This window comes from Chanodichthys erythropterus, chromosome 23 (assembly GCF_024489055.1).
Source record: "Chanodichthys erythropterus isolate Z2021 chromosome 23, ASM2448905v1, whole genome shotgun sequence".
Classification (NCBI taxonomy): Eukaryota; Metazoa; Chordata; class Actinopteri; order Cypriniformes; family Xenocyprididae; genus Chanodichthys; species Chanodichthys erythropterus.
Window position 1 is genome coordinate 26,919,469 of NC_090243.1, and position 27,528 is coordinate 26,946,996.

The 27,528-nt window shown below is 39.4% G+C and overlaps 1 protein-coding gene across 1 annotated transcript; it reads left to right on the forward strand.

Moving 5' to 3' along the window:
* The first annotated feature begins 20,553 nt into the window (after positions 1 to 20,553).
* On the forward strand, positions 20,554 to 26,880 carry slc35g2b (solute carrier family 35 member G2b). Its single transcript, XM_067378502.1, has 2 exons — positions 20,554 to 20,687; positions 25,511 to 26,880. Exon 2 carries the CDS (start codon positions 25,531 to 25,533, stop codon positions 26,773 to 26,775), a length of 1,245 nt encoding a protein of 414 aa, XP_067234603.1. The 5' UTR covers positions 20,554 to 20,687; positions 25,511 to 25,530; the 3' UTR covers positions 26,776 to 26,880.
* The last annotated feature ends 648 nt before the right edge of the window (positions 26,881 to 27,528 follow it).

Consider the following 27,528-nt stretch of genomic DNA (forward strand, 5'->3'; position numbering starts at 1 on the left):
AAAACAATAATATAAAAAGAGCACTTTAATAAGGGCCTACTTTGCTGTAATAATTGCCATTTCTATGAATGATAAAATGAATTATGCATCTGGAAAAATTAATATGTGCAAATTCTGACGTGCAATAACCTCTGTAACCCTAGTTGATGGAGAAAGATGGAAATGATACAGAAGTAATATCAAGTGTTTTGTAATGTTAATCAGCTCGACAATGACATTTGAAGTGTTTATGGAGTTGTAGATGATTTTACAGGAGTTGCATATTGTGAGGGGGAAAAAAGACTGACTTTTTTCTCAATAATGCAAGTTTATATCTCACAATTCTGACTTTATAACTGACAATTCGGACTTTTTTCTTAGAATTGCGTGATAAAAAGACAACTGCAAGATATAAAGTCGAAATTCTGACTTTATATCACACAATGTTTTTTCAGGACTTTTGCATACTTGAGATGTATAAACAGTGGTTTCTCTGGTTCTTCTGTGTTCACAAGAATTGTTTCAGATTCAGTGAATGTTAATTTCTATGGACACCATCTGTGCCCTGCTGTTGATAAGCACAGGCAATAATTTTGCCTCATCATCACTCTGGTTATGAAAGCAATCAAACTGCAGGTTTAAAATGCACTTAAAATGCAAAATATGTAAACTGAAACATTACACGTGTTATTTTCAGGCTAGAATCAATAACTAACCTTGACTGTGCAAAAACTGTCATGATCATAAACATGGTAACTCTAATTGGATCAGATATGTTCAGAATAACATACTCGCTGACTACTGCTTTGTTGCAGTATGTATACTATATACTGTTGTTCTGTCCTTATGAAAAATTTGCATGATGTACACTGAATAGTATATGTTCAGTGTACAAGAGTAGTAGATTAGTGTGCTATTCTTTAGTGTTAATCTGCCTTGAAGAGTTTCAGTAAAAAGTAGATTTACAGCTTAAATAAGACATTTCTTTGGCTGTCAAATTAATATAAATGAAAATAAAAGCTGCACTTTTTACTTCATAAATTTAATTAGTTGTGCATTACTTGTAAATATGATTTACATGATGCATTGATGGAGTAGTCAAAATTATTTCTTGTGGTAATCCAAGACATGTCACAGATAGATATTTTGATCTCAGAATCAGGGTTATTACCGTTAACTAAAACTAAAACTAAAAATACTTTCCTTACATAAATAAAATAAACGTTATCTAAAAATAAAATATTTATTTTAGCTCATCATTTTAATTTAGTTCATCTTGATATACCTACAACAAATTAAAACTGAAATAAAAAAAAATAATAGACACATGGAAGCTTGTTTCCAGCATGAAATAAAAAAAAATTAAAAAAAGCTAATTGCGACTTTTTGTCTCACAATTCTATGCAAGTTTATTTCTCACAATTATGACTTTTTTTCTCAGATTTATGATATTAACTCACAATTGCGAGTTAGAATGTGTGATATAGATTCGCAGTTGTGAGGAAAAAAGTCAGAATTACGGGTTTATATCTTGCAAATCTCACTTTTTTTCCTCACAATTCTGACTTTTTTTCTCAACTTGCAATTGCATGTTATAATGTCCATTTGGGAGGGGGAAAAAGGGTATGTTTTTTCTCAGAATTACAAGTTTATATCATCTCACAATTCAGACATTATAAGAAGCAATTATGAGTTTATATCACACAATTCTAAGAAAAAAGTCAAATTGTGAGTTATAAATTCAGAATTGTGTAATAAAAACTCGCAATTGTGACTTCATATCACAAAATTCGGACTTTATATCACGAAATCCTGACTTTATATCTCGCAATTCTGACTTTATATCACAAAATTCTGACTTTATATGACGAAATCCGGACTTTATATCTCGCAATTCTGACTTTATATATCGCAATTCTGACTTTATATCTCGCAATTCTGACTTTATATCACAAAATTCTGACTTTATAACTCGTAATTCTGACTTTATATATCGCAATTCTGACTTTATATATCGCAATTCTGACTTTATATCTCGCAATTCTGACTTTATATCATGAAATTCTGACTTTATAACTCGTAATTCTGACTTTATATCTCTCAATTCTGACTTTATATCTCTCAATTCTGACTTTATAACTCTCAATTCTGACTTTATATCTCTCAATTCTGACTTTATATCTCTCAATTCTGACTTTATATCTCTCAATTCTGACTTTATATCTCACAATTCTGACTTTATATCTCTCAATTCTGACTTTATAACTCGCAATTCTGACTTTATATCTCGCAATTCTGACTTTATTTCATGCAATTCTGACTTTATTTCACGCAATTCTGACTTTATATCTCACAATTCTGACTTTATAACTGACCATTCTGACTTTATATCTCGCAATTCTGACTTTATTTCACGCAATTCTGACTTTATTTCACGCAATTCTGACTATTTCATGCAATTCTGACTTTTTATCTCTCAATTCTGACTTTATATCATGCAATTCTGACTTTATTTCACGCAATTCTGACTTTATTTCCCGCAATTCTGACTATTTCACGCAATTCTGACTTTATATCTCTCAATTCTGACTTTATATCTCTCAATTCTGACTTTATATCTCGCAATTCTGACTTTATATCTCTCAATTCTGACTTTATATCTCTCAATTCTGACTTTATTTCACGCAATTCTGACTTTATTTCACGCAATTCTGACTTTATTTCACGCAATTCGGACTTTATAACTCACAATTTTGACTTTATAACTCAAAATTCTGATTTCATATCTCGCAATTTATGAGAAAAAAATCAGTATTGTAAATTCTTAGTTGTGAGAATTATAAGTTGCAATTACATTTTTAATGTTTTATTTAGTGGCGGAAACAAGCTTCCATACAAAACAGAAAAAAAAATACTAAAACTATAACTAAAATGAAAACTAAAATATTTTAAAAACTATAATGGTACTAAAATAACACTGCTCAAAATATTCCTTTAAAAATCTCACACACATTTCCTTTCATCCACAGACACTCAAACAAGCAAGTAAGAGGAGTGCACATTAAATAAATATGCTTGAGAGATAAAGAAGACGTTTCCTCTGAGATGTTGTGCTGGGCAGCACGGGGTTGGCATTCACCATACAGAGCTGTCTGATGTTATAATGGAGACAGATGCTAGGCCCGATACTGCATTAAAGTGGAAGAGACGAGGGAACACACGTACACACGTCTCACTCTCAAACACTTGCATTGTTCACTGCAAAGTCTCCTTTTGCTCAGCCAACCTTTAAATGTAAATCCAGTTTTATCAGACTTGCAAAGGTCATGGATAGAAGATGCAGAAATGGAACACACTGAACGAATTGAAATTGATCGGCTTACAGAGATGAAACCAAGAGAAATATATTCATAAAAATGCATAAAAAAGTGAACTTAATCTTTGCAATTCCGTTTGCTTCTGTAAGTGGCACAGAAATGACACACTTCTCCTTTGAAGTCAGCATGCAAAGCAGCACCATAAGGCCTACAGGCAACTAAACACACTTAAGCACATCCCCAGTATCATTGTTTCTTTACCCATGAAGTCTTAATAGAGATTGAACCAACTGGTTTGATTTATCAACTAGCCTGTAGTCAACAGAATATCACTTACATTAATTTATGATTGATCCGTCAGGGTTCCACCGCAAAACAGATGTAAAGAGACAGATAAATGTGTGCTGTGTGGCCGATGCACATCAAATTGTTGCCCGCTGACAGTCACACTCAATATATGTGCAGCATTATTATTATTATTATATATCTGTAGAGGGTGATGATAATATCACACAGCGAATGTGAGGCGAGATCGGCTCATTAGTTTGCCATGGGCATCCGGGACTCATCTGAAATTGTATGGTAATACAGTTACAACAGTGTTTATTCTATGGATCATTGGCTTGTTCCTGGCTGTGTTGCTCAGGGGTAGACACGAATCAAGAAACATGCGCAATATTAGTTTTATAATCTATTCACAAAGGAATCTGGCTTGCAATATTTGTATCATCATATTGCATTTTCTATATAACTATACACTGTAAAAAAAATACCGTGATTTTAACAGTAAAAGACTGTAAAAATGCTGCGGTGAAAAACTGTTGATTGGTTTACAGAAAGTTTCCGTACTATATACGGTGAATAACTGTAATAGATCTAACGGTACATTTAATGTAATTTTAACGGTAAAATACCGTTAAATTCACAGTTTTTGAAAGTGAAAAATAACAATTCATTGTAAAATTTACAGTGAAAAACCGTAAATGGACATTCCCACAATTCCCTGCGTGACACTTCACATTTGATATATTTTCGTTGAAATAACTCTGTTTCTTCTTAGTTTTTTCTCATTTTTTTCTAATCAGTTATGTACATTAGGGTTTTATGTTACATCTAATGTTGTTAAATTAATGTTTATTGCATTTTTTAAATTTCATGCATGTTACCATGATGGTGTTTAGTGTGTGTGTGAATGACACTGTGTGCTCCTTCTATATATTAGTAATGTATTGTCCTCCTCAGCTTGTGGAAAAGCTGCTTGTGATGAACTTTGATTCATCATGTGACTCTTATCACCACTGTGTTTGGTGACTGTCAGTGTATTATAAAGGTACAAAACAGATATTAGTACTTCATTAGGTTGGTAAATTAACATTATATCAGTTAATGAAATATGTTATTTTACCGTAAATTTTACTGGGATTTTTTTTACAGTGTACTGAAATCCAATGTTAAATATAAATATTTAAAATGTAAAATTCACATGCAACTCCGTAAGTCTGTTTACGGTTTGATGTCATTTTTACAGTATTGTTCTGGTAACCACAGCTGCTGGTATTTTTCCGTAGAAACAAAGGGATTTTTTTTACAGTGTAATAATCATAGACCACATGACCACATGAAATCATCAGGCCATCTATAGTGTACTCCTTGACATTTCCTCCTTCCTTAAAAAGACAACCATTGTATTTAACAATTTAGAATGCATTACGCAAAATTTAACACCTCTAAACTCTTTTCCGAGAGCCTACTCTGCTCTGATTGGTCAGAAGGCTCAGTTTGTTTTGATTGTTCGACCACTTACAGTGTGTGTTGGAAGCGAAAAGTCAAGATATTTCAGCTCTGGATCTTCCTCAGCACTTGATACACAGTGATACGAATGGCAACGATAGCTGGCTGGCTGGCATCGTGTAATTTTGTTACTTTGTTAGGTAGGTTTGAGCAGGAAGTAAGACTGGAATTATTGACGACTCATTTCAGGCAGATCATAATCGCTTCTTTCTTTTGGGAGACAATAATTTATCTGCACTATGATCTCTGAAACTTTGCAGACCTTTTACATTCACAAACAGCTGTATTACACACTACATGAAAGGTAATATCTGAAAAAGTGTAATAGACACACTTTAAAACGTCAGAAAACATAGAGCTTTCAGCACAGTGCCAATACAACACAAGCTACAGGATGAGTAATGAATCAAAATCCAGTAAGTTCCCTTGTAAATCACTTAATGCCAATTAATGACTCTTCCGCTGTCATACTCATTTCATTTATGAACATTTATGCCTCAGAACAGATGTAGATCTTTCAGATCTACCTGAAGCTCATAAAAATGCCCTGTAATGTGATGTAAACTCTTTATGTGAGACATATTAGGAAGCTGTAATGTTTTTCTTATTAGAACTAAATGGTGCATGTTTAATGGAAGCTGACTAGAAATTAAAAGGGAATGAGGTTCATCTTTCGCAAAAGCACTTGTAGCAGAGCTGCTACTGCCTTTGTTGAAACAAGCAAACAAATACATGATACCACAGCTCATTAAATCACTTCAATCGAAAGAAAAACAATGCTACCTGCCAACAACATTTCATTGGACTTTGAAACTAGCATTGAACTGTTTTAATGAGCCGTCGTATCATGTATTTGCTTGCTGGCTTTGAAAGAATCTGAATCCAATACTGTATTATATATTGTTATTTCGATCATGACTGTATTTCAACTCTCAAAATAGTTTAGCATGTTAATGAATATGGCAATGTTAATGTGTTTGGTCTTGGCAGACTAGATCTGCTGCGGCCGTTGATTATTGCTGCTGCTTCAGAGCAAATATGGACTCTCTATTGTCAGCAGATACACAGACACACTGCTGTGAGCATGTAAGATATGCTGCTGCTGCATAAATCCCATAGCAGATGTAGGCAGGTGGAGCTGGGGAGGTGGAGGGTTTCAGAGGAACTCTGATAGCACACTGCAGGACTAAATTACAGCTAACAATGAATCAAACTACAACCCGAATTCCGGAAATGTTGGGACATTTTTTTTAAATTTGAATAAAATGAAAACTAAAAGACTTTCAAATCACATGAGCCAATATTTTATTCACAATAGAACATAGATAACATAACAAATGTTTAAATGGAGAAATTCCAAAGGCTCTCCAATCTGTGAAAGAGTGTATAAAAAGATTGTGGAATACTTTAAAAATAATGTTCCTCAAAGTCGTTGCAAATTAAAAGAAAAAAAAAAAAAAGCTTTGCAAATCTCATCATCTACAGTGCATAACATCAAAAGATTCAGAAAAACTGGAGAAATCTCTGTGCATAAGGGACAAGGCATGACGATGTTACTAAATGGGCCCAGGAATACTTCCAGAAACCACTGTTGGTAAACACAATCCGCCGTGCCATCTGCAGATGCCAACTAAAGCTCTATCATGCATAAAGGAAGCCATTTGTGAACATGGTCCAGAAGCGCCGTCGTGTCCTGTGGGCCAAGGCTCATTTAAAATGGACTGTTTCCAAGTGGAAATGGTCAGACGAGTCCAAATTTGACCTTCTTGTTGGAAATCACGTTTCCTCCGGGCTAAAGAGGAGGGAGACCTTCCAGCGTGTTATCAGAGTTCAGTTCAAAAGCCATCATCTCTGATGGTATGCCGGTGCATAAGTGCATACAGTATGGGCAGCTTGCATGTTTTGGAAGGCACTATGAATGCTGAAAGGTTTATAAAGGTTTCCAAATGACGTCTGTATTTTAAATGTGTATTTCAGCAGGACAATGCAAAACCACATACTGCAGCTATTACAACAGCATGGCTTCATCATAGAAGTCCGGGTGCTGAATTGGCCTGCCTGCGGTTCAGACCTTCACCTGTAGAGAACATTTGGCGCAACATTAAAAGAAAAAATCGTCAAAGACGACCACAAACTCTTCAGCAGCTGAAAACCTATATCAGGCAAGAATGGGACCAAATTTCAACACCAAAACTCCAGAAACTCATAACCTCGGTGCCCAGATGTCTTCACACTGTTTTGAAAAGAAGAGAAGATGCTACACCATGGTAAATATGCCCCCGTCCCAACTATTTTGAGACCTGTAGCAGGCATCACATTTGAAATGAGCTCATTTTGTGCATAACATTGTAAAATTTCTCAGTTTAAACATTTGTTACGTTATCTATGTTCTATTGTGAATAAAATATTGGCTCATGTGATTTGAAAGTATTTTAGTTTTAATTTTATTCAAATTTAAAAAAAAACATCCCAACATTTCCAGAATTCGGGTTGTATTTAAATGCTGAACGAACAATCTCATTGGCTGCAGGATCAGCAGAGGCCAATAAGCTTGTGCCATGTGGTAATGATGTGATTGCTTAAAGATTGCATGTAAAGGACCTATCAGCCTGTGCCATCTAGAGTTTCATGCCTGAACTAGGTGTCAGAGATGGATTTTAATAGTTGTGTTTACTACTATATTGACTATTATTTATTATATTATCTGTTCATAAAAGAACAAACAGTAATAGCTTTTGTGCTCTACACACAGTGATCAAAGCACAGCTGATTCCACATGCATAAATATTTAATTCCCCATTTCACATTCACTGCCATTGATTATTTTCACCACAACATCATTTTATAGATATTTGTATAGACCAGCAGAAGTGCTGCCCTTCAAGAAGCAAATCAATTAATGGTTTGGTCATATCCATATTATATCAGTCAATATTAACAAGAAATCTGCAGGATGTGATTAATACTATATATATATAAACAATATTAGCAAAAAAACTGCAGGTGGTGAGCTTAGAGAGACTTAAAAGACAACAGGATAGCTGTAAAAGGATAACAATGGCGATGACGTAGGTGAGGTAATTGAGGTTAGATGTGTGAGCTCACATCTTTCTATCATCCAATGTCTTGACGCTCATTGATTTATGAGACTCATTATTACTGAAAGATATGAACAGACACAGGTTACAGGGAACATTACACGTTAGTCTTAAAGGGGTAGTTCACCCAAAATTGCAATTTTGTCTGTATTTGTTACAAATGTGCAGCTATTTTTTCAGTGGCAAAACTATTTTTGGACTCCACATTTCCCTTTAAGACAGATTGAATAAACACTTTTTTATTTGTTTGCCTTATTTAAAGGGATAGTTCACCAAAAAAATAAAATTCTGTTATCATTTACTCCCCATCAAGTTGTTCCAAATCTGTATGAATCTTAAAAAAGGAAGATATTTGGAAGAATGTTTGTAACCAAGCATATCTCGCCCGCCATTAGCTACCATAGTATTTTTTTCTTACTATGATAATCAAAGGGGGGGTGAGATCTGCTTGGTTACAAACATTCTTCCAAATATCTTTCTTTGTGTACAGCAGAACCAAGAAATTTATACAGGTTTGGAACAACTTGAGAAAGGAGTAAATGATGACAGAGTTTTCATTTTTGGGTGAACTATCCCTTTAAAATTTTGTTTCACCATCTTCAAAACGAATGCTCATTTTACAGTTCTGTCAAGGACAAAAGCTGGTTCTGCTGCACCCAGATAGCATGCATATTATTTTTGAATACAGAGAGAATTTTCTTCATTTTTTTTTAGGTCTATGTATCTCTTTTCTCCAGAACTGGTCTGACTCACTCCTCATTCAAAATTCATGTGAAAGAAACATCCATTCTCTGTCTTTTCTGTGTGTATGCCTATAATATGACACTGAAAGAAAATGAGCATCTCTTAGAACTAGTTTGACATGTTACCATGATAAAGTATATTTTAAATGCTCAGCACAAAAAAAAGGTACATTTATTGGGGAATTTAGTTAAACTAGAACCATAAACACTGGTACAGTTTGCTAGTTAGGTTTGCTAAAAACAAGCATCACTAAACTATAGGTATTTGAAACATTTTAACTTCTACATTTTTATTTTTAACTGCTACCAACTTTCAAGGTTTGGGTGAAGGGATGAGGTGCAGAAAAACAAACAAAAACTATCCCATATGGGGAAATCTCTGGATCCAAAACACACTGGCAGAACACAGCAACATAGTGTGGCCCAAATCCGGCTCACATCTGGTACATGTGGATTACACAAAACTGACTGTTTCACCGACTGTGTCCACACAAATCATGACAACATGAAAGCACAGAACAAGACGGGGGTCTTCCAGAAAGCAAGGTTATCTTACCATCAAACATACCCTGAACTTGCGGTTCATTAACCCAAACATTGCTTACTCGAGGTATGCTGGTTCCAAAAACATGTCCGGGAGTAAGTTCAGCCAACCCAGTTAACACACAAGACATTCTCAAGAGAGTGACAAATTGATGAAAAATCATCATCATGGAAACAGACGCTTTGAAAAAGCATGCCATTGTACTTTCTTCTTCTTTTGTTTAATGGCGATGTACAAACTTAGTGCATATCGCCACCTATTTGGTGGTTGCGCAATCATTTTTCAATCTTTTAAAAAATCGAACTTGACAGAAGTGTTGAGATCTGAACACAACGCAAAATGTTATTGTGCCATTTTTGGCTTTTCCCACCTCTGAAAAAATTTGTGATAAATGAAAGTGGGTGACAGCAATCAGGGATCTGAATAATCCAAATCTCTTACCCGTCTCAAACTGCAGTGTTCATAAATAGCATGTCTTTGATCTTGCACTGGCGTATTAGTCTGGCAGTCACATGCAGTTTTCGATTCACTGAACATAACTTATCCCAGGACATGTATCACTGAACAGAACACCATCCAGCCATTTCATCTCATTTCAGACTGCAGTGTCATTATTACGACTGGAATTACCTTCATAAATGGCTGCATTATAAAATATGGCTTAGTTGACATTTCATTGACTGGTTGAATGCCTGCCTATCTGAGCTGTTGAAAGGGTTAGAAAACCGTTCATTTCTGTTTATTCTTTGCTGACTTGGATTTATGCATTTCTACACTCTAAAAAAATGCTGCGTTAAAAACAACCCAAGTTGGGTTGAAAATGGACAAACCCAGCGGTTGTGTTGTTTTAAAGGGGTGGTTCAGTGGTTTTTTTTCTAGGCTTGATTGTGTTTTTGGGGCACAGTTTAACATGTCTTAATGCTTTGTTTTTTTGAAAACGCTGTATTTTTTTTATATATTTTAGCTTTATTCTACACCTCTGTTTCCAATGTTATTTGAACGGCTCATTTGACTTCCTGCTTCTATGAAGCCACTCCCTCCGAAATATGCAGTGTGCTCAGATTGGTTAGCAGGTTGGTAGCTGGCCCAGTGTATCATGATTCGCTGAAGCGTCCGGAAACGCCACGCCCCTTACCATTCGTAGTTAGCGCTTCAGAGGAAATGTAAGTAATGGCGTCTATATTGCTGTATCAAATTGAGCCGAATCAGACCCAGATGAAGAGGAAAAAGCAGAACCTCTCCAATCGCGGCGTTTATGAATGGTATTTCATTTAGTATTTGTGTCAAAGTGTTTAGATATTCTGTCACTGCTGTTTGTTAGCTTTCAATATACAGTTTTATCCTGATTAAAGCTTTACTGTAGCCGAATACATGACTGAGTAGTCGCATTTTTGTAAAGGTAGCGTTTAATTTATAGCATGAACAACTGTTTGTCTATGAACATAGATGTTTGTTGGTGTTTGTTGCACTAGAACTTAGCTAACTGGCTAGCAAAAACGAGTTGTTCTTTGTATATGTCCTTGATGCATTAAAAATAGCAATAGAACTATGACATTATGTTTAAAAGACGTGTACAAACAATACACTTGCTTACAGTTTGAAGCCAATAAACAGCAGCTTCTGCTTTTAAAGTACTGCTCCATCTTTCAGTAATAGCCTTTGTGTTAATCCAGCATTGAACTCGTGTAGATTCTGGAAGTTGTCTTCAGCAACGCATCCAGTGTAAACAACTCTTCCGCTTCCATTATACTGTGCCACATGGCCTCGCCCACTTTGTTGCGTGTTCCCGGGGGCAGTGTTTATGTTAATATCAAGGGTTTATGATGTCACAAATCCGGGAAGAAACTCGTTGTAGTCCAAACTGGCTGTTTTGTATGCATTAAACTGCCATAACTTTAAAAGACCATATCTCTGTTTGCATCGAACTTTCAGTGCTGTAACTTTGCAGATACTGTTTATGCTCCAGCAGCAACAATACACACTAACTAAAGTTAAAAAAGTGAAATCACATGTAACCACCCCTTTAACCCAACAAGTGTATGGCAACACTGTCAACGCCTAAATGAATCTGCAGCAGTCAGGTGGTACAGGTCAGTGCTCTTTAATTTGTTTACATTCGTTATTACTGTAATGTTTTGTGCTTTGAGACATGAGGTACTGTAATTTAACACTGTCTCTCGTAACGCTTTGCAGACTGGCTTTTATAGTACAATGGTGAGTTTTTGGTAAATTTGAAGCTCGACAGCATCCATTTCCTCAGGAAATGAGCAGCTCGGACATTCTGCTATTTTCTTTCTTTTGGATGATAGAAAAACTTGATTTCAATGTAATTAGTAAATGCTGACAATTTTCAGTTGTTAGTGCCTTTAACTTTAACCCATAAAATTCCTTTAAAGTGGTCCACTGTTCACTTTTCACATATTTTACAAGATGAATGATAGATCTACTTTCTAATAAAGACTCCAGACACAAACTTTAGTGTCCAGTAAAACAAAATCCCTCTTCTTTTCTAGAACATTTTTATGTAAAAGTCCACAAGAAGTGAAACATTACAACTACAAAGAGCCAGAAGTGAACTTGTACTCACAATAGAGGCATTACAAACTCATGACTGAAGGCAAAGCATTCAATACTAACCGCAAACACATCCAGCAGAGTGAAAGTGTATGATCCAAACACAGACAGCTCCTGAACTCACTGACAAATCAATCCGTTTCGATCAATATATTAGTATGATTCATCACTTTTGTCAATGGCATTGGGGCAACAACAATAATAAATAAATGTCAGAAATGCTGAGTAAAACATTTGTGTTGTGAATGATGTGAAAGTGCTGGAGTCAGTCAGGCATAGTTATGAATTACATCCCACCAGAATTAGCAATGTGACTGACTGTTGTGTCTGGGCAAGCAGGCATCCGGAGGAGTTAGTGTCCCATAGGGGCGGCGAGTTTACATCAACGAGTCTAATTTGAGCTTCCACTGGTGCTCTCCCTGTGATTAATGATGCCTTTCCTCACTGGGCTTTCCTCAAGAGAGAAAGATGCCTGCTGCTATAAGGCAAGCATCACTATTCCTGCTGCTCATATTGAGGATAAAGGAACCAAACAGTTATTAAACTTTATTTCCAGCCCAGTGAACAAAGAACAGGCGAAACAATCCCATAATGGGGACCTGATTGGTAACTAGGAATCAGAGCATCAGTCTTGAAGATGGGCTCTTAAGTGGTGCTCACGGCAGACCCTTACAAAAAAAAAGCTAATTTTATTAAGTATACTTATATAAAGATCAAGTATATTCTAAGTATACTTTATGTAGTAAATTAATTTCAATGTACTTGTAGTATACTTGTAAGTATACTATTTCAATACTTGGGCTAAATTGACCCATATTTTAGTGCATAAAAGTACTTTTAAGTGTACTTTAAGTTGTAATCAACTAGTCAAAGAACACATCCGGATCGGATTCAGAATGATGATCAAAACATAGATGCAGTAGATCGAGTCCATCAACAGACCCAACAGTCCAATACCTCTAAACTTGCTTACAATTGCAAGTTATAAAGCCAGAATTGTGTGATAAAAAGACTGAATTGTGAGTTATAAAGTATATACTTTATAACAAGATATATAACTCACAATTCTGGCTTTATAACTCGCTATTCTGACTTTCTGTCATGCAATTCTGACTTTATAACTCGCAATTCTGACTTTATATCTCGCAATTCTGACTTTATAACTCGCAATTCTGACTTTATAACTTGCAATTCTGCCTTTATAACTCGCAATTCTGACTTTATAACTCGCAATTCTGGCTTTATAACTCGCTATTCTGCCTTTGTTTCACACAATTCTGACTTTATAACTCGCAATTCTGACTTTATAACTCATAATTCTGACTTTATAACTTGCAGTTCTGACTTTATATCTCGCAATTCTGACTTTACAACTTGCAATTCTGGCTTTATAACTCGCTATTCTGACTTTATATCTCGCAATTCTGACTTTATATCACGCAATTCTGACTTTATAACTTGCAGTTCTGGCTTTATAACTCGCAATTCTGACTTTATATCTCGCAATTCTGACTTTATATCACGCAATTCTGACTTTATAACTTGCAATTCTGACTTTATATCTCGCAATTCTGACTTTATATCACGCAATTCTGACTTCATAACTCGCAATTCTGACTTTTTAACTTGTAATTCGGACTTTATAACTTGCAGTTCTGACTTTATATCTCGCAATTCTGACTTTATATCACGCAATTCTGACTTTATAACTCGCAATTCTGACTTTATAACTTGCAATTCTGACTTTATAACTCGCAATTCTGACTTTATATCACGCAATTCTGACTTTATAACTTGCAATTCTGACTTTATAACTCCCAATTCTGACTTTATATCATGCAATTCTGACTTTATAACTCGGAATTCTGACTTTATTACTCGCAATTCTGACTTTATAACTCGCAATTGTGCATTTATATCTCACAGTTCTGAGATAAAAAGTCAGAATTGTGAGATATAAACTTTTTTATTTACATATTTACATTTATTTACATTTTTTATTTCATGGCGGAAACAATCTTCCATAACATCCATCTTGCCCTCTCTTGATGAAATGGGTGGAGCATGACCAACCCCACCAATGGGACATGAGGTTTAGGGATATAGGTAGGGTTAGGGTGTGACTGGACATTCAGACTCCACCCATTACACCTAGAGAGGAGGGGCTAGACATCAAGCTCCACCCATTGGCTCTTCAAGCAACCACCCATAACACCAATGTGTTAAAAACCACATCCAAACACCTCTGCAAAACGTCTCGGGTTACAGATGTAACCCTGGTTCCCTGAGTAAGGGAACGAGACGCTGCGTGAAACGCATTGGGAACCTTCTGCGTGATATCGTCATTGAAGCACTCCTGTATCCAACCAATCGTGTAACGAGACGTCAGAGACGGGTGACGTCACGGACCAGGAAACTATAAAGCATGCCCGGCTGCAGAGTACACTAGCTTCTGTGGTAAATCTGAAGCAAGCACTCGCAAGCATGCAGGGGTACGGCAAGAGACGCAGCGTCTCGTTCCCTTACTCAGGGAACCAGGGTTACATCTGTAACCCGAGACGTTCCCTTTCGTGGGAACTATCGACGCTGCGTGAAACGCATTGGGAACGCAATCCCAACTGTGCCGTACTTCAAGTGCTTGTTCATGTTAGCTCGAGAGTACGGAGGAGCCCGGAGTGGAGCCTACATCAAGGTTGTAATATCTGATAAACGTATGCTGGCTTGACCATCCAGCTGCGTCACAAACGTCACTCATAGAGACGCCCGACATCAAAGCTCTTGACGCCGCCATACCCCTTGTGGAATGAGCACGGATATTAAATGGAGAGGCCTGTCCGGCCGCTTTGTATGCTAGTGAGATGGCCTCGGCCACCCACTTACTCATTCTCTGCTTGGACGCCGGTCCCCCTTTATTAGGGGAGCCGTAACAGACGAACAGTTGCTCTGTTTTCCGCCACAGGGCAGCTCTGTGGACGTATGCATCCAAAGCCCTAACTGGGCAGAGCAGATTCAGTTTTTCCTGATCCGAGGATGTAAATGGAGGAGGATGGAAAGCTTGAAGCACAATAGGACCCGGGACATTGGTGGGGACCTTTGGCACATAGCCTGGTCTAGCATGAAGAAATGCTCTCACCATTCCAGGAGCGAACTCCAGATACGAGGGGGCCACTGAAAGGGCCTGAAGATCTCCAATTCTTCTCAGAGAAGTAATAGCAAGCAAAAATATAGTCTTTAAAGTTAGAAACTTTATAGACACCTCCTCCAGTGGTTCAAAGGGAGCCTCAGCTAACCCTTGTAGAACCACTGATAAGTCCCAAGCCGGGGTCCTTGTGCGCACTGGAGGCCTCAACCTCCTGAGACCACAGGAGGATCCGACGGGCCAAGTAATTTAGTTGGCGAGACCGTAGGCCCCCCTGATGATTTATATAAGAGACCACAGACATATTGTCTGTGCGGACCAGCACAGAGATGATGGTCTTCCCAAAGACCTTGGGCTGAGCGACCGTTCATGATCGCTCCCCAGCCCGTGAGGGAAGCGTCTGTTGTAAGCATTGCACGACAACCAGAGGTTCCCAACACGGGACCCTGGGACAGGAACCAGGGGTCTTTCCACATAGTTAGGGCACGAAGGCATCGCCGTGTGACTTTGATCATTCGAAAAGGGTTCCCCCTCGGGGAGAACCCCCTGGTCCTGAGCCACCACTGTAGGGGTCTCATGTGCAGGGGGCCAAAGGGAATTATGTTGGACGCAGCTGCCATTAGACCCAACAGTTTCTGAAACTGTTTCACAGTGAGAGACTGGCCTAACTTCACCCCTTTTACGGTTGACAGAACAGAGCTCACACGGGCAGGAGTCAGACGTGCCCGCATTGTTGTGGAGTCCCACATAACACCTAGATAGTTGGTGATCTGAGCTGGTATCAGTACACTCTTCTTGGCATTGAGCCTCAGCCCAAGCCTTTTCATGTGAGCCAGAACAGCATCTCGATGTTGAACTGCTTGTTGCTCTGAGTGAGCTAGGATCAACCAATCGTCGATGTAATTCAGTATGCGAATGCCCTGGAGTCTCAATGGAGCCAGGGCTGCATCCACGCACTTCGTGAATGTGCGGGGTGATAAAGATAGGCCAAACGGAAGAACCTTGTATTGGTAAGCTTCGCCCCCGAAAGCAAACCTGAGGAACTTCCAGTGAGAAGGATGGATGGACACATGAAAGTATGCATCTTTCAGGTCTATCGTCACAAACCAGTCCCCGGACCTGATTTGGGGAATGATCTGTTTGAGTGTAAGCATCTTGAATTTTAGTTTTTGTACAGATCGATTTAACACACGTAAATATATGATAGGACAAAGTCCTCCATCCTTCTTTGGAACTATGAAGTAACGGCTGTAAAAACCCAACAGCTTGCTGGGAGGAGGAACCCTTTCTATAGCTCCTTTCTGCAAAAGTGTCATGACTTCCTGTTCCATAACCAGAGACTGCTCGGGGGTCACCACTGTGGGAAGGACCCCGTTGAATCTGGGCGGGTGAGACCCGAACTGTATTTTGTAGCCCTTTTCTATCATGAGCAGCACCCAATTTGATATATTCGGTAGAGTTTTCCATTCTTCTAGAAAATCTACTCTTTAGAGACTGGTCTCTGGTGTTTTTTGAGCACTTGGCTCGGCGCTCTGAAACGGCACGCCGGCAGAGGTCAGCCGAATCAATTGAGGGCCGACCTTCCTCGGAAGGTCGGCGGGGACCTGAAGCACACTGGATGATAGATATGGCGAGGTCCCCGGAGGGCGCTGGAGGGAAGCGGGTGTCAGATGTGTTAACACCAGGCTTCCTCCAGACGGGGGCCACCCTCCTGGGTCCTGACCCACAGATATCAGGACCGCTTTTTAGAAGCCTTCCGCGCCACAATGACGGCCCGCAGGTCCGTCTTGGCGTGGGAAGGCTTCTGTTGTGCGGCTCGCCCCTGTCCCCAGAATCTACGTGGGGAAGCACGGGCAGCCACACTTATTTTTTGTTGCGCTCTGTGGTGCGCTGAGGAGCTCGTTGCGGGCCGAGACTGCTCCCGTTCAAGTCTCGGCGGGGACTTTAGACTGGCGGGGGAAGAACCTCTGAAACGCCGCAGATTGTTTCTTGGTCTCCTGGAACCTCTCGACGACAGTTGTAACTGCGTCGCCGAAGAGGCCCGCAGGAGACAGCGGCGCATCCATAAGGGCAGCTTTGTCTCTGTCCCTTATGTCTGAGAGGTTCAGCCACAAGTGCCTCTCCGTGGCCACCAGGGCTGCCATAGAACGGCCCACCTCTTTGGCCGTCTCCTTAGTGGCACGGAGAGCCAGGTCTGTCGCCATACGCAGTTCCTGGATGCACTCAAATGTGGCCTCCCCGCTGGTATCAATTTCCCCCAGCAGGTCGGCTTGGTAAGCCTGCAGCAGCGCCATAGTATGGAGACACGCTGCTGCCTGACCTGCCGCCGCATATGCTTTGCCCACCAAGTTGGATGTGGTTTTAAGAGGCTTGGTGGGCAGCGTCGGTGCTTTCAGGGACGATGCCGACTCAGGCGAGAGATAGCCCGCGAGCGTCTCTTCAACCCGGGGCATCGCCGCGTAACCATGCTGTTTCAGCCCCACGATGTTACTATAGAGTGAAGTCTGGGGGCTGAACACTCGATGTTGTACTGGTCTATTCCAGGACCTAGACACCTCAGTGTGTAGATCCGGGAAGAACGGTAAGCACCGACGCTGGGGTAGTGAATGTGCGGGGAGAAAGCGTTTGGCTTACTTTTCTGTTTTAAGTCTCCCCGCTCTGTTTCAGGCCAACTGATATTTAACTTGTCTACAGCTCTGGTCACTACCCCTAAGAGCTCCTCATATGCGGGGGAAGAGGATGGCGGTCCCTCTTCCCCTGCGTCGACGCTCATCACATCAACATCCTCAGATGAAGATAGATGAAGCGCCGATGTCTCTCCCCGAGGGGAAGAAACCGCAGGGCGTGCTTCCACCACGGCAGGAGAGACATTGGGTCTGGCAGCTAAGGGGAGAGATAGGGCGGAGCCCGTCTCAACCCCCGCTGCCAGATCCATCTGTGAACCCCACGAATGGAGTCTCCGCTCCGCCTCAGCAGCAGCGGGACCCGATCCGCGGGGAACACCGACCGAGGCACCCTCTCTCTTGTCAAAGAGTGCCCGGCGAGATCTCAACACTCTAAGGGTGAGCTTCTCACAGTGCACGCAGACAGCTCCCTCGAGAGCTGCCTGCGCGTGCTCAACCCCCAGGCAAACTACACACATATCGTGAGTGTCCCCGTCAGGGATAAATCGAGTGCAGGGAGACGCACACTTCCTGAACTGTTTGCCTTCCGCCATTATTTATATATATATCGTGTCTTTTTTGTGTATATGTACAGTGTTGTGGAACTCTTGTCCTCAGACAAAGAGACGACAAACAAACACTAAATAAGACGCACAGACAGCGGTAACAATATACACAAGTGTTGCTGAAACTCTTGTCCTCAGACAAAGAGTGAAATCAGGGATGATAATAAGACAGACAAACACTAAATAAGACACACGGGATAACATGGAGCGCTTGCTGAAGATAGCAGAAGCTAGTGTACTCTGCAGCCGGGCAAGCTTTATAGTTTCCTGGTCCGTGACGTCACCCGTCTCTGACGTCTCGTTACACGATTGGTTGGATACAGGAGTGCTTAAATGACGATATCACGCAGAAGGTTCCCAATGCGTTTCACGCAGAGTCGATAGTTCCCACAAAAGGGAACTTGGAAATTTCACATAAGAATGGCTTTAGTATTTGCACAGAAATTTGACAGTTTGCAGTTTAGCGATTTACACAGGAATTCGACAATTCACAAGAATGGTTTTATGAATGATAAAACATTTGACAGTTTACATATAGTTTTACAAAACAAGCCATGCAGGCGTTCAACAATTTATGTTAGAATGTGTTCATATACAATTTACAAAAATATTCTCCTATTTACACAAGTATAATTTTATGAATGATTTACTCTGAAATTCATAAGAAATTTTATGTAAGAATAACTTAGCATACCAATTAAGAGAAATTCAACAATTTTGAAAAAAATTGGACAGTTTATGTAAGAATGATGAGCAATAGAGTGCCCCAGGGATGACGCGTTTTTGTAGGCCAACCCGGAAGTTAGCAGCGCACGGGTTCCCTCGACTGAAAGCCTATTCATTTTCCCCATAGCCTTTTGGAAAATCGCAGAAAATAAGCTCTGTGTTTAACAAAGGGTTATGACACTTACACGTTTTGTCTATCAAGATAATCTTTACAAGTTAACACTACATTTATAGATTTTGAAGCCTAAATAAAGTCGTCAGATATAAAAAGCTAACTGTAGGCTATAAATGGACTACAGCACACCATGGTCGCGGATCAACGTCACCACCAAGCGTCCTCAAACTTTATTTAGAAAACAACTCTATTTAAAAACATGCTCAGTGATTATGATCTGCTCTGTGTATGAATACTTATCCACTTTATCATGAGAAATACTGTCCAAATGTCCTGTTTGTCATGATGATGTCTAAAGTCCCCACCAAAGGACGTAGTCCCTTTTAGCAACTTGTTAGCAACCGCCGAATTTAAGACACAGTAAAAGTTTAAAAAATCACAAGTGGGTTATAACTGGTGTGTTTTATGTCATAGATCAAAATGTGAAAGTATTTAGAGGCTTTGTTTACCACAGACCTTATTTCAGGCGATTTAGCAAAAACCCATTCAAAAAACCCATAGACTTTACGGCGTTGGAACCGGAAGTCCTAAAATGCTAACTCGCTTCTGGGTTTTGCCTACAAAAACGCGTCATCCCTGGGCACTGTTTTTACACAAATTTACGATGTTCCATGCGTTAACGTTTCTGTGACTGTACAAAGTTCTTGAATATTTAATGAGGCAAGCATTGAGGACGTTTATGATTGGTTGTGTGCTGTGCACGGTCATATTCTACTGCTGCATCTTTTCTCCTTTTACACCTTTGACTGGAGCAGGGCTTCATAACCTGTTCAAAAGCTGTTAACCCCCATTCCACATGACAGTTATGAAATTTTGCATAACTCAACAATTAAAAAGATATTAAATCAGTGTAAAAAGCTTTTTTGCTCCATGTGTATAGGCTCAGTTGAAATCAAATGTAGATAAGCAAAATTAGGTACTGGGAAGACTTACTCAATTCAGTACAATTAATTGACGTTGGATAAGGGATGAGAGACTGAACGGCAGCACTGTGCCCATTTCTGCTAAGAAATAAGATCAACTCAGCATGCATGTGCTTCTGATGACGATGAAGATGATGATGTTAGGTTGAAGCAGTATTCACATGGTCTGCACCCCACCCTCACTCTGCTATCAGACAGCAAACAAGGGAGTTTGTCTTGGGGAGCATCGCCTCTCTCTGTCACCCCTGCCGAAACACGAGCATCAGGAGGCGTGTGGAGCATCGCGTGGATTATGCGCGCACCTTGGAGACGTCCAGCGCGTCCATGAGGAAAGGATGGAGACATGGCAAGCGCAATTCTCCATATCTTGACGCCAGTGAATAAAAACGCTTATGCTTAATTCCCAAGAGCTTTAAATACATCCGGATCCTTTCTTTGAGAGAAGCGTGGTGAGTAGAAAAAAACCGCTTGATTTGATTTCACTTGCGCAATATGGAGACGCATTTGCGCTGGCGATATTTGCAAAAGGAGAAAAGCAAATATGACGCGTTTTGACTGCTGCATGAGCGTTTTTGCGCAACAGTGTTTAAAAGCGCCGAGATTATCCTAAATAATATAATTTTTGCGAGTAAAGTATTTTAAGATATATGCACAATATGCAATTAGTGGATTTGCACGAAATTGCATGCAAATAAATGTGAAATAATAATACAAACATGCACGAGAGATCGTTTGCGGGTAAAATAGCTAGTAAAACATTTTATATTCATTTTCTATATTCTGTTTTCTACTCCAAATCTCTCTCTCTCTCTCTCTCTCTCTCTGTCGCTCTCTTTGTTTTATTTACTGTTGTTGTTTTTAATAATAATAAATGCATACTATCTATTATTTGTCAGGAGATTTATTGCAGAAATCAGAGCAGGTTCTGATGGTTCAAAGGCTGTGCTCCCTGCAGACCACCAATAAATCATCCTTTCTTTCCTCAACATGTTTTTCCCTGTCTGCAGTCTCACGGTGTGTCACGGGGACAATATGCCATATGATTCAGAATAGCTGTATCATATAAAATGACATTTTTACGAGTTATGATGTTAAATCATAATAGGTGGGCTCTCATCAGGAAGATATTGTTGATATTGTTGCCCCCTGGTGGGCCTTTTGCTTGTTGCCAAATGTTATCTGCTTTCAGTCGGGTGAAAAAATAAGAACAGATTTTTTTTAGTTGTGTGATGAAATAGGCTAGATCCATAATCATATATCATGTATTTTATTTTACATGTAAAAGCATATTTTAACATTATTTAATAATGCTTCAATTATATTTGAGGTTGATTATCCAAACCATTTCTCAACTATCTAGTTTCCTTCCCGTTACATAATTCCATCCCATCACACTGAATCAAATTCTGCTTATCTGAGCAGGCTCTACTGCACTTAAATATAGAAACTGCTTTACACATGGGGTGGCAGTAGAGAGAGAGCGGGAGAAAGGAGACCATTGAAGCAGCGAGTTATGAATTATGTAAAATTCTCTTCTGCATTTCTGTGAATCCACAGTGCAAGCTTGAGGTGCCATAAAAATATACTTATATGGTTGACTGTTAAAGATAGACCCACCTCCATTTACAATAATGTGTTGATGTTAGTTTTTCAAAAATGAAAATTCTGTCTTTATTTACTCATCTTTGTGTCATATGCTGCTATTGTTTCCTGTGAAACACAAAAGGAGGAATTTTAAAGAATCTTTATGCAGATTTTTTTTTCCATACAGTTCATTGTGACCATGTTTGTCAAGCCTAAAAAAGGACAAAAACACCATAAACGTAGATTTTTTTTCCAAATCTTATGATTTGTGAGGAACAGGTCAAAATTGAATTTATTATTCACTGATAATCAGTGAGTTGTTAAGCTGTGAACTGTTGTGAACAGATTATTGAGTCACTTAGAAATCTTAGAATCTTAGAATTCAGGTTTTATTAACATAACGATAACGATAGTTCTAAATATTCTAAAGTTCTAAATCGTTCTAAATATAAAAGAATAGCACTGTCCAGACCACAGCTATAATGATAACAATACAGAGAAACTATATTGTTGGGAATCACTTTTTAGAACGATTTTTTCCAGCTGTTTAACAATAAAACACTGACAGCCAATCAGAATCCATTCTAATTTAAGGGCTCACGCATTTAAAATGGCGGACGACATTGCGGAGGAGTTCCTCACTAAGGTCCAGAAAAAGCCACCACTGTTTGACAAATCAAACCTCCTTTTCAAAGATACTTTAAAGAAAATGGATATATGGAAAACAGTCGGTCACACCCTCGGAATAAATGGTGAGAAGTATTAACATTGAGATCATTATTCTAGGCTAGCAAACAGTGTAAAATAAAAATAAAATAAATTATTATAAATAAAAATAAAATAGCCTCAGGTATCCAACGCTAGTTTTGACAACATTGTCTTGCTTCCTTTGATGTTGCAGTGAAAAAGACTAGGTGTTGTTTGTTATTCCATTATATTGAATTCGTCAGCTAAATTCACTGTTAGATTAGATCAATTACACTAGCTATTCACTCGAAACATACAATGCTGAGGACATCTGCTGGTTAAAGCATGTAAATGCAACAAGAACAGCAAAAACATGTTGTACACACTCTGAAACCACTGAGCTTAGATTAAACAGACCGTTATTGTTCATTGGTGTGGATGAAATATATTTATCGTTAAAGTTTTATGGTTCTCATTGTGGGTGTGAACGGGCCTTAAAGGGATAGTTCACCCAAAAATGAAAATTTGATGTTTATCTGCTTACCCCCAGTGCATCCAAGATGTAGGTGACTTTTTTTCTTCAGTCAAACGCAAATTATGATTTTTAACTGCAACCGCTGCCGTCTGTCAGTCAAATAATAGCAGTAGATGGGAACTTCAACTATAACAGTAAATAAAACTTGCTTAGACAAATCCAAATTAAACCCTGCGGCTCGTGACGACACATTAATGTCCTAAGACACGAAACGATCGGTTTGTGCGAGAAACCGAACATTATTTATATAATTTTTACCTCTAATACACCACTATGTCCAACTGCGTTCAGCTTCCTGTTAGTGAGGTCAAAAAACGCGTTGTGATGACGGAAGTGATGTCTCGCCCATATACTTCAATGAGCGCGAGACATCACTTCCGTTGTCAGAGCGCGATCAGACCTCACTAGCCGGAAGCTGAAGGCAGTTGGACATAGTGGTGTATTAGAGGTAAAAAATTATATAAATACTGTTCAGTTTCTCACACAAACCGATCGTTTCGTGTCTTAGGACATCAATGTGTCGTCACGAGCTGCAGGGTTTAATTTGGATTTGTCTATGGAAGTTTTTTCGACTCTTACTGTTCGAGTTCCCAATCACTGCTATTATTTGACTGACAGACGGCAGCGGTTGCAGTTAAAAATCATAATTTGCGTTCGACTGAAGAAAAAAAGTCCTCTACATCTTGGATGCCCTGGGGGTAAGCAGATAAACATAAAATTTTCATTTTTGGGTGAACTATCCCTTTAAGAATCAATTCAGTTATTTTCAGTAAACCACTTGATTCTCTGAATACACAAATCTTGTTCTCAAATTCAACTCACTAATTCAATGATTTGGTCATACCCAGCTAACAAAAATATGTTCATGTTAATATAGTCTTCAATGTATAAATTAAACATAGATCAATCCTTATTAAAGTTACAAAAGTTATTCAGTCAAAATCAGTGAGTGTTTTTTTTCTTTGCCCTTTGTTGTTTGATTAACATTAAAATCACAGAACTTAGCAGGAATATTAGGCTGCTGTCACTTTAAGACCTAATGAACGGATCCAATACACTGATACTGATACATATCTTTCTCTACTGTTTACGTTCACTTAAGCCATAACCGTCAATGTTTACTCGGATACTTGTGAATAATAAGTTTTTGTATGTTCAAGAGCAAGAAGATGTGAAATAGAGCTCAATTCAGTATTTGTGCATTGTTTGAGATGTAGCTTTCTGGTCTGCGCTTCGGATGTGTGCGCACTCAAAACTTTCCACACGGCACGAATAACAAATTGTTATAATATTTAAATCACCAATGATGATATCCCCAGTGATGTTCATGTTTGTTTACATTCATGTTCTCACAAAATTGCATTGTTACAATTTATAAAAATGGCGATTGACACACTCTAAAAAAATGCTGGGTTGTTTCAACCCAAATTTGGGTCAAATATGGACAAACCCAACAGTTGGGTTAAACCCAAACTTGGGTTGAAACAACTCAGCATTTTTTTAGAGTGCACTGTTTCAAATACTCACCAATGCTGTTTTACATGTATTTGCCACTTGGCAAGTGTTAAAGGGTTAGTTCACCCAAAAATGAAAATAATGTCATTTATTTACTGATTCATAACGCTCCGATGCTTCCTGAAGCAGTGTTTTGAAATCGGCCATCACTATATAAGTCGTTATTTTTATTTTTGATTTTTTGGCACACCAAAAATATTCTTGTTGCTTTATAATATTAATATTGAACCACTGTACTCACATGCACTGATTTAAATATGTTTTTAGTACCTTTATGGATCCTGAGAGAGTAAATGTCATTGCTGGCTATGGAGGCCTCACGAAGCCATCGGATTTATCCCTTTAAACTAACCCTTTAAAGGGATAGTTCACCCAAAAATGAAAATTATCCCATGATTTAATCACCTTCAAGCCATCCTATAGGTGTATATAACTATCTTCTTTCAGACCAACACAATCTGAGATATATTAATAAATATCCTGGCTCTTCCAAGCTTTATAATGGAGTGGCATGCAGCTTGAAAATTTGTCCCCCCCTCACAACCATTATAAAGCTTGGAAGAGCCAGGATATTTATTAATATATCTCCGATTGTCTTAGTCTGAAAGAACCTAGTCATATAAACCTAGGATGGCTTGAAGGTGATTAAATCATGGGATAATTTTCATTTTTGGGTGAACTAACCCTTTAATGTCACAATATGGAAAAACGTTTCCTCGTTTCTCAGCTCCACCCCCTGTGAGGGAAGGATGCAAGGAAAGAAAATAATGACAGAGGAATCAAAGGAAAAAGTATTTGTTTAATGGAATATTCCTGATCACTTGAGGAATCAAAGGCGAGGAAATGAGGAAGCATCAATTTGAGTATTGAGAATCTGAGTATCTTCTGTTTTGACATATTTGCATGTGTTTACACCATCAGTTAATCCTATGATGTTTGTGTGTTTCGCAGCTCTTCTGTAGCTGAAGAAAATGGATCCGTCCCCCACAAGGCAGCAGTACGGCTCCAAAAAGAGGGTTAAAATTCACCCTAACACCGTTACGGTGAAATACGCCACACATTTCCCCCAGCCGGGCGACGAGGGATACGATGACGCTCCGTCCTTTGAGGACTTCGGCTCGTTCTTGGACAACAACCCGAGCAAGAGACTGGTGTCAGAAAGCGGTCAAGGCAGGACTTTATTCGGCACTATGGATTCTCGTCCCAGGGCCGATCAGAAGGAAAAAGGGGTCGGCGGGCAGCTGGCGAGCTTCGGCGAGGCCTCGGTCCTGGCCTCGCGCGTCACCTGGGGTGCCCTTTTCGGGGCGGCCATCGCGCACGGCTGCGTGGCCCTCATTACACGCCTGGCGGCCGACCGCTCCAAAGTGCCATCATTAGAGCTCATCTTCATCCGCTCGGTGATCCAAGTGTTGTCCATACTGGTGGTCCTCTACTACAAAGAGGCTCCCTTCGGGCCGAAGGGCTATCGGCTGCGTTTGTTCTTCTACGGGGTTTGCAACGTCATCTCCATCACGTGCGCATACACATCCTTCGCCATCGTCCCACCCAGCAACGGCACCATCATGTGGCGGGCGACCACCACGGTCTTCAGCGCCATTCTGGCCTTCTTGCTCTTAGACGAACGCCTCGGTTACACGGACGTAGTGACGGTTGTAGGCAGTCTCTTTGGACTGTGCCTCGTGATGATCCCCAACATTGCCGACGAGGAGAAGACCCCTCTGGGATTCTGGAAAGAAGCGTTTGGCTACACCATGACTGTAATGGCAGGTCTGACTGCCGCCCTGTCCATGATCGTGTACAGGGCCATCAAAGAGCGCGTCAGCATGTGGGCGGCGCTCTTCACGTTCGGCTGGACGGGAACCGTGTGGGGGGCGTCCACTATGTTCATCATGCAAGAACCCATCATTCCATTGGATACCGAGACGTGGGGCTACCTTATAGGAATCTGCATTTGCTCCACCGTGGCGTTTCTGGGAGTCTACTACGCCCTCAACAAGTTCCACCCCGCTCTGGTCAGCACCGTACAGCATCTGGAGATCGTGGTGGCCATGTTTCTTCAGCTTATCGTGTTGAGAATGATCCCATCCGTGTACGACGTCTTCGGAGCGCTGGTTATCATGGTCAGCGTGTTCGTCCTCACGGGGCTCAAGCTTTACAGGGTGGGCCGGGCCATCCGACAAGATTACCAGGAGATTCTGGACTCGCCAATCAAATGAGAGCGTCGAAGCGTGTGTACTTGAGCGCATGAGGGGGCATGTATATGTGCGTGTGTGTGTGTGTGTGTGTGCAGTGTTTCCCAGCCCCCTTCTCTTACAAATGTGCAATCACTGAATGTCTGGATCTTCGGCATTTATTTCGAATTGTGTCGTTGGAAGAGTGCCATTGGTGTAATGTCTTTGCTAACTGTTGATGTGTGAAAATAAACAGTGATCCATAGTGCTCCCCTTTCATAGCATTGATTTTTGTGTGTGTGTGTGTGTGTGTGTGTCACTGAAGCAAGAGTAAGATGCACTGGTCTATATCTATAAACAGTGGGATTGGATACTCTGACAGACAAATCAGACTGCAGCAGTGCAATTTCTGCAACACAATAAACTTTGGATGTTTCACTTTTTGTTGAAGTGGTACTCAGATGGTTTACCCAGATTTTACTGATCCAACCAAATATTATATTATATTATATTATATTATATTATATTATATTATATTATATTATATTATATTATATTATATTATATTATATTATATTATATTATATTATATTATGTTATATTATATTATATTATATTTAGTGCTGTCAAGCGGTTAATCGCAATTAATCGAATCCCAAATAAAGTCTTTTACATAATATATGTGTGTGTGCTGTGTATAATTATTATGAATATATAAATTCACACACATGCATGTATATATTTAAGAACAAATTGTTATATTTATATATAATATAAATTATATATACAGTATATACA

Bases quoted from the DNA above. Each gene is read 5' to 3' on its own strand.
- slc35g2b (XM_067378502.1), top strand. From the start codon at position 25,531: ATGGATCCGTCCCCCACAAGGCAGCAGTACGGCTCCAAAAAGAGGGTT.